The 11,301-nt window shown below is 36.5% G+C and overlaps 1 protein-coding gene across 1 annotated transcript; it reads left to right on the plus strand.

Moving 5' to 3' along the window:
• The first annotated feature begins 7,846 nt into the window (after positions 1-7,846).
• On the plus strand, positions 7,847-8,779 carry LOC139701346 (olfactory receptor 6C2-like). The gene has a single exon (XM_071609168.1). It carries the CDS (start codon positions 7,847-7,849, stop codon positions 8,777-8,779), a length of 933 nt encoding a protein of 310 aa, XP_071465269.1.
• Positions 8,780-11,301: the final 2,522 nt, after the last annotated feature.

Consider the following 11,301-nt stretch of genomic DNA (forward strand, 5'->3'; position numbering starts at 1 on the left):
CCTTGTCTAGCCCTACTAGTGGGTATGTTAGGATTGATGTTATTTGTTAATGTCAAACCTAATTGATCTAGGACATCTCGTCTCCATAAATTTATAGGAAGATGATCCAATACATATGGCTCTATAGTTCCTTCACATCCTCCAGGATCCTTCCAATCTAATACCATTGCACTTCTATGGGGATTAGCCGCCACTCCTAGGCCTCGAAGCGTTTGAGTGGCTTGTTGTAACGGCCAATGTTTTGGCCATTCTTGACGAGATATGATGCTAAGGTCTGCACCTGTATCCAGTGGCCCATTAAATTCATGTCCTTGAATATTTAGTTTTAGCATGGTGTGAGAATCTAAATTTAAAGACAGCATAGCCCAATCTATACATGTGGAGCCTAATCCCCTGAAACCTCTTTCTATAGTACGACTGGAAAATTTATCAAGCAGGGTGGGTATTATTAATAACTGTGCTATTCTATCTCCTGGTGAAATTACTGATATACCTCTTGGAGAACTAGCTATAATTTTTATTTCACCTACATAATTGGGATCAATTACCCCAGGACTTATCATAAGTCCTTTTAGTGTAGAAGAACTGCGTCCCAATAATAAGCCTACTGTTCCTTGGGGAAGAGGTCCTTTTACTCCTGTGGGAATGATTTGAACTCCCATCTCTGGATTTAGTACTGCTCTGGTGGAGGTGCAGATGTTCAACCCTGCACTCCGCTCCCTCTGGTTTGTCTGATGAGGGATTTAATGGATAATGTGTCCTGGGCACTACCCTGATGGTATTTCTGGGTTCCTCCATTGCCCCGTATATTTGTGGTTGTGGGCCCCAGAGCATTGGGCTCCCCAGTCCGTTTTTTGGCAATGGAGCCTGATGTCTTTCTCCATGATATCATGGGTAAACACCTGATCCTTGTCCATTTTTTGATAATGGAGTACCCTCTATGGTGGTTTGAGAATGGCATTCATTAGCCCAATGTCTCCCTCTATGGCATCATGGGCAAATACCCGGTATTCTACTCCTTTGATACCTAGTTTTGTTAAACCCTTCTCCTATGGGGCAATTCCTTTTAAAATGTCCTGTTTGTTCACAATTGTAGCATGTTTTTGCCCTGGCATCTAAAGCCTGTTGTACTGCAGCTGCCAAGACTTGCCCTTGCTCATTAATGTCTCTACATAATTTAATATATGTGTTTAAATCTCCATGTTTCCATGGTCTAATGACCTCTCTGCACCAACAATTTGCTTGCTCATAAGCCAGTTGTTTTATTAATGGCATTGCTTCTTCTGTATCCCCCAAAACTCTGGCAGCTGTTTGAATAAGCCTATCTACAAATTCAGCATAAGGTTCATTAGCTCTCTGTATTACCTTAGATAATTGACCTTGTAAATCTCCATATCCTTGAAAAGTCTTCCATGCCCGAACTGCGTCTACAGCAATTTGTGCATATATAGCAGGATCAGGTTCAATTTGTTGCCATTGACCCTCATAAGGTCCTTTTCCTAACAACATATCTAGATTTCTTTGAGGGTAACCAGCTGATGCATTTCGCCTAGCTGTCTCTGTGCAAAATTCCTCATTGGCAACCTTCCATAACAAATATTATCCTCCATTTAGCACAGATTTACACATGGTAGCCCAATCTGCTGGCGTCATGTCCAAGTTGATAATGGATTCAACCATGCTTTCAGTGAAGGGTGCTTGGGGAACATAGGTTGTTACAGCCTCCTTTAACTGCTTCACTGTTTTGAAATCTAAAGCACGGTGAATTCGCTGCCCTCCTGCCTGCTCAAGTACAGGGCATGCTAATCTTTGAGGTCCTGTCTCAGGATCCCATCTATCAACTACTGGGGTTGAGGGCCACTCAGCTGTCTCTATAGGTGGAGCTGTTGGTTGAATTACACCCTCTGGTGATAGAACGGTGTTAGTAGCAGCCTCCTGTTGTAGCTTTTTCCCTAATAGCCCCTTTTCCTTTAAATTTTCTTCTTCTCTCTGACTAGCTCGAGAGACCTTCTCTTTTGCTTGATCTAAAATGTCTTTCTCCATGATCTGAACCTCTAACAATTTACTTAACACTCTTTCGGTTTGTTTTTTACTAATTTCTAATCTACTATAAAGATAACGCAACCCAATAAGATAACACAAAACAAAACCGAAACACAATGAAACAAAAACGGAACAAAAAATTGTATCAATTTTCTCTTCCTAGGGCCGAACAACTTCAAACCTTGAGCCAACCATTTTTCCCAGTTTGCCTGAGAAAGTTCTAGGGATAGGCAGCTTGAAACAAAAACAAAATAAATCAAAACAAGAACACATTGTTTTTTGAAATGGTCACCCATTCTCTTGCCTTCCCTCAGGGGTGAGCAATTTCACTTACCTCCGAGCTTCAGGCGTTCCCCACAAGGTCCGCCAAATGCCACAGTCTGGCTGGGCACAAAATCACGAGCCACTCAAGCAGGAACAAACTTTATTTCCAAAACTCCCGTGAATGCCACGCACAAGGCCTTCTCCCGGGACACACTACACCAACAGGCCAACAGGCACTCCCTCCTCTGGAATTCCCTCCTACCACACTTCCCTAACCAATGGGAACTCTCCGGGAGTCCCAGGAGAGCTCCAAAGTAGCAGGCTGAGGTGGACAGCAGGGGTCTAATCTCCAATTGAATGAACATCTTAACATAATCATTATCATCTCAGTGGCTTGCTGGGGTCACCTTTCAACCAAAAATGCCATGCCTCTTTCCTATTTGGCTATGGCTCTCAGTATCTCCCCCCATCTGTTTAATTAAACAACAAGCAATGTGGCTTAGTGACCATGCCTGTTAGGTTGTCCAATTCAACATATGGTCCTTAACTGTCATTGGATGAGTTGACATCTAGGCATCAGCCTCCTGTCTTAGGTTGGTACCACTGCAATTGGATCATACCCGTCACTGACTACTGTCCAGCATACAGCCATACTTGTGGATAGGCGTATGCACCAGTGGGGGGGTGAGGTTCTTTGCCTCACCTCTGTTCGCCCCCAAATTTTAGACCATCACTAGCAGAAGGGAGGAGGATACAGAAATGCCATGACACTAAGCCAATTGACGGCTCCTTTGGAAAAATTGTATCACCAGTGACACCATCAGCAAAGATATGCCAGCACTACCACAATTTGCTGTACCAACAGATAGTTCACAATGTGTACAAGTGATACATTCTGCCGCAGTCCGGCTGCAGCAAAATAACAGGGGTGTGACAAGCAACTTGTGTACATTGATACAGAAGGAGTGGGAGCTGTTTATTGTAGGACAGGAGGGGTATATATACATCACACACAGCTTATCTTAATTAACATAAACTAGATACAGCAGTCAACCAATAAGGAATCTCCACACTTAATGGCTTGCTGGTGTTACTTCACAAACCACCCCCTCTGGCAAAATGCCAGGCACCATCTTGCATGTTTACAGACCCTAACACAGATCCTGTCATCATTCCTACTAGCCATGAGATTTTTACCAACTCACCCTACTTCAGTCATTTCCTTTTGATTGAAGCACTTAATCCATTTTTTAAGAAAACAGCTGTATTAGTAAATCAAATACCATAGAGTACACCTTAAATATACATAGTAAAAAATAATAAACACACCTTTATTAATATGTGACTTATATACATATAACTATATGAAGTATAGATTATAATTGTACAATTAACTATAGAATCAAATTATTTTGTTATATTTACAAAGTTGTGCATACCTCACCATAATCTAACTTTGGAACATTTCTTTCATTCCAAAAGGAACCCTCTTATCCTCAGCCATCACTTTTCATCTATCTCTTTCCACATTTCTTCCCAGCCTGAAACAGCAAATATACTTTCTTCTCTTACTGGTCAAAGAACACAGAGTTTCAGTTAGGAGATCTGTTGTATATCAGGGTGAATATATTGAATAACAGTATATTGTATATTACAAAACAGTTGAAAATAAGTTCAAATCTCTAAGCACGAAAACATGGGAGGTGATGGATGGAAGCACATGGCCACCAAATGACGGAGGCAGGAGACAGGAATCAAAGCTTGCATCAGCAAGCTTTCCTCTATTCTGCAGCAAAGTCCATTGATCAGGCTCAGAAGGGCTCATTTTCTGAGTTCAGGAAATGGCCCTCTGTGTTACGGAAGTTTAGGTTTTATAGTTTAAAATGAGGGTGACTTAATCAATGGAGACTGCAGATGTGCAGTTTGGACAGTCAGGGACCTAGTTGTGCAGGTTGAAATTTGAACTCGGGAAGGCATTTGTAAAAAGGTTTAAACTTCTTGTCACTGAGAAAAGCTCCCAACTCAATTATTCACTGCTTATCCCTGGAACGCACCTAGAGCTTACCTAGAGCTATTTGCTTTTCTCTTTCCAAGACTCACTGCAATGGGAAAGGGTAAAAGTCCAGGGCCCAGCATTTTGGTATTTGTCTCCTTCCTTCAGGACCCATTGTGGTTGGGAAGGGGTGAAGGTTTACTTTTGGTGGAGATAATGGTGATAAACCTGGAAAGGATGAAAGTTTGCTTTTTCATCAAGGCCTATTCTTAACGTTTGGCTAATTTCGCTCCCTCCACCGGAGCCACACTATCCCGTATTTTTTTTAAGGGGTGCTGTCTTGTAGAAATATCATTTTCCATAACCCTTCAATGGATACACTATTTAGCATACTTTGATCAGAAATCATTGTACACCTATATCAAAACATATTGCATGCCATAACTACATACAATTATGGTTTGTCAAATTAATACTAATAAAAATATATTTATTGTGTGTTAGCTTTAAAAATATTCTTATACTTAGTGGTATTATAAGAAATTTGATTAACAATATTTTCATGCCTTCTATTATATTTCTACTCCTGGGGGAATTATAAAATCAATTTTATGAAAGAATAAATTTCATGTTGTGAAGACCTTTCAGTGGATTTGAAGTCACAGAAATGCTGGAGTACTAGATTTTAACATAATTAAAAATATCAGATATGTTAGAGCATAAAAAGAAATTGACATTTCTGCTTTCTTTTAGAATGCTTACAGTTGAACATAAGTATGTTTGCTGAAATTATTTATTTGTTTTGACTGAAGAATTTTTATGTTTTGTGTAATCAGAATAACATTCTGAGAAAGTAAAGCTGAGTAATATTTCAAAATCTTTGTTTTTTTTTGCATAAAAATTGGTAAAGCAGAAAAAGAGATCTTTTAGCTACCTTGTGGGCTAACAATTAATTAAAAGAAACTGGACTAGGTTTTGTTTTCAATGAGATTCTTAAAGTTGTCCTAAGTCTCTTTTAATGATCCACATGCTTTCTCTTGTCTCTAAAGTCCATGTTCCCATTGTTACTACGGTAGGTTTGATTGTTTTTCCCCAAGTTCATTACACAAATGATTCATTAGTGGTTTTTGAATCTGGGTCACAGAGGACTTTTGTGTTCATTAACTTTGTTGCAGATTTGGCAAATAAAATAAATATCTAGCTTCAAATTGGAAAACCCTTTCTCTGAGCAAAAGAGTTCTGAACATCAATTATTCTAAAGGTAACAAGAGTTCCCTTGAACAAACTTTTCAGTGATACTTAAAAATAAAAAATAATTTCCTGGGCTTATGATAGAACTGTATCTATTGGAGAAAGTTGGTGCAATTGATAAAAGAGAAAATCCAAGAAAATCACATATTCCCAGGATAGTGTTAGTGTGGAAGAGACCAAATTCAATCAGTAGTGGCTAAAAATTATCAAGTTTATTCTCAACATTTTCAAGTTGTGTTTGTAAAAATACATGTACACAACTAATAGAGGAAGTTTATAATTAATTGCCAGAAGGGTAAGTATAATAAATTCTGTCATAAGTTTCATTTTCTTTTTTTGAGAATTGGGTCATATGTGACTCTAATAAATAAATCTTTCCTGATTTTATTAAAATCTAGAAATGTAAATTAATGTGGTATTAACTAAACAGTATTTTTAGAGTGCTTTAATCTTGTGTATTATATAGATATTTATAAGATTATATTAGGCAACAATAAAAAAGGTAGCATAATTTGTGTCATGTGAAAAGTAGTAACATCTCCAACAAAAATTTCTGAAACTAAAAACTAGAAACTAATGGCTTTATATTCACATTTCCAGTAAAATTGGATACTGTGGGACAGAGATAAAATGGAGAAATACAGAGCATTGAAGAGAAGATTACTCCAGATAATCCATGTGAAGTGTGTATTTCAATGTCTAGTCTGTAGTAAAGCTTTAATAATTTGAGCATACTAATTTGATTATAAAGAATACAAGGTAAGAAGTAAAAAAGGGTGTGAAAATCATGATTTTCACTTTGATCATGTTTGGGGTACATCTAATTATATGATTGAGATCATAAAGAGCAATAAATTTTTAGAGCTGAGAAATTCAGGAAAATAATCCATCAGGAAGAAATAATGAAGCACTAAGAACTATCAACATAAGAGACAGCAGCAAGAAAATAAAAGTCTAAAAATGACAAATCAAAAAACTGACAGGTTCAATATGTATGTAACAATCAGCAAGTTAACAGAGGCTACTAGAAATACTGTGTGGTTGAATACACTTCTGAGCTGGGAAGGGTGGCACATTCCTATAATCTCAGTGACTGGAGAGGCTGGGATAGGAGGATCACAAGTTCAAATCCATCCTGGGCAATTTGTTAGACCCTGTCTCAAAATTAGGAAAAGCAAATAAAGAAAACACACATTATAACATTATACTTAGAAATTTCCCAAATTTCAACAGAAAAAGGGAGGTATTTGAAAAACTATCATGTAATTCATATATTTAAAAACATGGGGCAAAACATGATTTCAGCATAATAATGATTGAATGTGTGGTAACCTACAAAAGAAAAATTATTATGAACCAGGGTACTGGAGTAGTTAAATTATATTTATTACTCATTATTAGACATGTACTTTTTAAAATATTTTATATAATATACTATCACATAGTATATGTATGAAGAGAAATATTTTATTTTCCATTTTACACTAACAAACTGAGTCACAGTGAAATTAAATCATGCTTGAAGAAATATGTAATAGTTTAAACCTGATGTATTTTGTACTTTGGGATACTAATACAGTATTTTGGGATGTGCTTCACACTTATAGACATTAAAAAAATAAAAAATGTGATTTTTATCAGGTATACATTACATACCTAACATATACTATCATCCTATACAATAAATTCATCCTCAAAATACTCTTTCTTATGTACCGCAATAGTAAAGGAGTATTTTAAATAGAAAATAATGTGGAAAAATCAGGGCAATAAGTAAGGAAGTAGTTGTTTAAAGAAAACACAAGTGTACTTGACATCCTCAGCCACAGAAGGAGAGCCTGTATAATTAACTGTCTGTTTGATATAATTGTATTAATAACAAGACTTTAACGAAACATAAATATGAAAAAGAAAGTTTAAGGTTCAGCTTTAGGGTTCACAGTATGAATAAGGAAAATCTCTCAATCTCAGAAAACACTAGTAGTCAAATCTGTTTGGGAAAATTAAATCTGAGATGCAGGTAAAATAAAAATAGGAACAGAATGCAATAATAAGGAAGCAACCATAACATTTTGGAATTGGTATAAATAATGCAGTTCGATTTTTATAATCTACCCTGAAATGACCAAAAATGTATGATTATAGAACCTATGCTACCATTGAATGACAATATTTATAAACAAAATATTTAAATACATGTGAATGGGTTTTCCAGGTTCTTCCTCTGTGAATAACTATCCTACACAAACATCTCTGAATTTTAAATGCAAATTAAATAGAAGTCAGGATGCACTTATGAGAAATCACACAGTAACATTTATCCTGCTGGGACTGACAGATGACCCACAGCTGAAGGTCGTGATTTTCATCTTTCTCTTTCTCACCTACATGCTGAGTATAACTGGGAACCTGGCAATCATCTCCCTCACCTTCCTGGCTGCACACCTCAAAACTGCCATGTACTTTTTCCTACAAAACTTCTCCTTCTTAGAAATCTCATTCACAACTGCTTGTATTCCCAGATACTTGTACAGCTTATCAACAGGGGATAAAACCATCACATATAACAGTTGTGCCATTCAGATATTTTTCACTGATCTCTTTGGTGTAACAGAATTTTTTCTCCTCGCCACCATGTCCTATGACCGATACATAGCTATCTGCAAACCCCTACACTATGTGACCATCATGAACACCAGGGTCTGCAGAAGACTCATCCTTTGTTGCTGGACAGCTGCTTTGTTGGTCATACTCCCACCACTTAGCCTGGGCCTGAATCTGGAATTCTGCAACTCTAATGTTATTGACCATTTTGTCTGTGATGCAGAACCCATCCTAACAATCTCATGCACAGAAACATGGCTCATTGAGCAGATGGTTATAATTTGTGCTGTGTTAACTTTTATCATGACTCTCATATGTGTCGTTCTATCCTATGTATACATCATTAAGACTATTCTGCAATTCCCTTCTGCCCAACAAAGGAAAAAGGCCTTTTCTACCTGTTCTTCCCATATGATTGTGGTTTCCATAACCTATGGGAGCTGTATCTTCATCTATGTTAAGCCTTCAGCAAAAGACTCAGTGTCTATTAACAAGGGGGTGACAGTCCTTGTTACGTCCATCAGTCCCATGTTGAACCCCTTCATTTACACACTGAGGAACAAGCAAGTAAAACAGGCCTTCAAGGACTCAGTCAAAAGAATTGCATTGTTCTTAAATAAGTAAAGGAATTTGCTAGTGTAAAAGCATTCTAAGTGTACTGAAAAGATTGTGGATCTCTAAATATGTATCTTTGACATTTTACATCATTCCTTTCCTTGCAAGGAAAGAGTTTTAGGATAAGTGTTCTCAAAAATAAAACCTACTTCCAGGCAACTAAAGGACTTCACATAATTGAAAATTTGAAAAGAACCTGCAAAACAAAAACAGAATCAATGCATTCACCACATATTTGGGATTGAGTAATTGTGTTGATAGATTTTCCCAATTCTAATATTTTTTTCATTTATATATGACAGCAGAATGCATTACAGTTGTTGTTACACATATCGTACACAATTTTTCATATCTCTGGTTGTATACATAGTATATTCACAACTATTCATGTCTTCATACCTGTACTTGGGATAATAATGTTCCTCACATTCCACCATCATTAATAACCCTATGAGCCCTCCCTTCCCCTTCAACCCCTCTGCCCTATCTAGAGTTCCTGTATTCCTCCCATGCCCCTGTTCCCTATCCAACTATGAATCAGCCTCCTTATATTAAAGAAAACATTCATCATTTTTTTATTTGAAATTGGCTAATTTCACTTAGCATTATCTTCTCTAACTCCATCCATTTACCTGCAAATTTTATGATTTTATTCTCTTTTATTGTAATATTCCATTGTGTATATATGCCACATTTCTTTAATCCATTCTTCTATTGAAGGGCATCTAGGTTTCTTCCACAGTTTAGCTATTACGAATTGTGCTGATATAAACATTGATGTGGCTGTGTCCCTGTAGTATGCTGTTTTTAAGTCCTTAGGTATAGACTGAGGAGAGTGATAGCTGGGTTAAATGGTGGTTCCATTCCAATTTTCCAAGGAATCTCCATACTGCTTTATATATTGGCTGCACCAATTTGTAGTCCCACCAGCAGTGTATGAGTGTACCTTTTTCTCCACATCCTCACCAACATTTATTGTTGTCTGTATGCATAATAGCTGCCATTCTCACTGGAATGAGATGAGATCTTAGAGTGGTTTTCATTTGCATTTCTCTAATTGCTAGTGACGATGAACATTTTTGCATGTATTCATTGATTGCTCATACATCATCTTCTGAGAAGTGTCTCTTCAGGCCCTTGGCCCATTTATTGATTGAGATATTTGATTTTTTGGTGTTTAGCTTTTTGCGTTCTTTATATACTCTAGAGATTAGTGCTCTATCAGATGTGTGAGGGGTAAAGATTTTCTCCCAAGATGTAGGCTCTCTATTCACCTCACAGATTGTTTCTTTTATGAAAAGAAACTTTTTAGTTTGAGTCCATCCCATTTATTGACTGTTGATTTTAATTCTTGTGCCACAGGACTCTTATCAAGGAAGTTGGTGCCTAATCCCACATGATGGAGATTAGGGCCTACATTTTCTTCTATTAGACATGGGGTCTCTGGTTATATTGCTAAGTCCTTGATCCATTTTGAGTTGAGTTTTGTGCATGGTGAGAGATAGGGGTTTAATTTCATTTTTTTGCATGTGGATTTCCAGTTTTCCCAGCATCATTTGTTGAAGAGGCTATCTTTTCTCAAATGCATGTTCTTGGCACCTTTGTCTAATATAATATAATTGTAGTTTTGTGGGTTAGTCTCTGTGTCCTCTATTCTGTACCATTAGTCTACCAGTCTGTTTTGGTGCCAATACCATGCTTTTTTGTTACTATTTCTCTATAAGGTCTGGTATATTGATGCCTCCTGCTTCACTCTTCTTGCTAAGGATTGCTTTAGCTTTTCTGGGTCTCTTATTTTTCTAGATAAATTTCATGATGGCTTTTTCTATTTCTATGAGGAATGTCATTGGGATTTTGATTGGAATTGCATTAAATCTGTATAGTGCTTGTGGAAGTATGGTCATTTTGTTAATATTAATTCTGCCTATCCAAGATCAAGGTAGATCTTTCCATCTTCTAAGGTCTTCTTTGATTTCTTTATTTGGGGTTCTGTAATTTTCATTATATAGATCTTTCACCTCATTCATTAAATTGATCCCAAGTATATTATTTTATTTTATTTAGGCTATTGAAAATGGTGTAGTTTTCCTCGTTTCTCTTTTTAAGGTTTTGTCAGTGACATGCAGAAATGCCTTTGATTTATGGGTGTTGATTTTATATAAAATTCTAATATTGAAAGCCTTTTCTAAAGCAAGGCACCATTTCAGGCAGTGGAGATGAAATAAATAGAAAACCCACTAATTTCCTGTCCTTTTGAGGCTAGTGTTTTAATGGATTTATGGAACCAATGAATTAAAAACATGATAAAACATAGTACATGTAAGTTATAAACAAAAATAACAACTAAAAAACCGATGCATTTCAATGTTTAATAAACTTTTGTATACATGTTAATGTCAACATGGAAACTGATTTATAAAACATGAAATTCTACAAGTTTGAATACTCTGAAAATCACAGGGCAAATGAACTAAGTTTAATATAATTTACATGAAGTAAGATGGTAAAAATTCTGTTTCTAATATTTTTTT

This window comes from Marmota flaviventris, chromosome 3 (genome assembly GCF_047511675.1).
Source record: "Marmota flaviventris isolate mMarFla1 chromosome 3, mMarFla1.hap1, whole genome shotgun sequence".
NCBI classification, from domain to species: domain Eukaryota; kingdom Metazoa; phylum Chordata; class Mammalia; order Rodentia; family Sciuridae; genus Marmota; species Marmota flaviventris.

Bases quoted from the DNA above. Each gene is read 5' to 3' on its own strand.
- LOC139701346 (XM_071609168.1), top strand. From the start codon at position 7,847: ATGAGAAATCACACAGTAACATTTATCCTGCTGGGACTGACAGATGAC.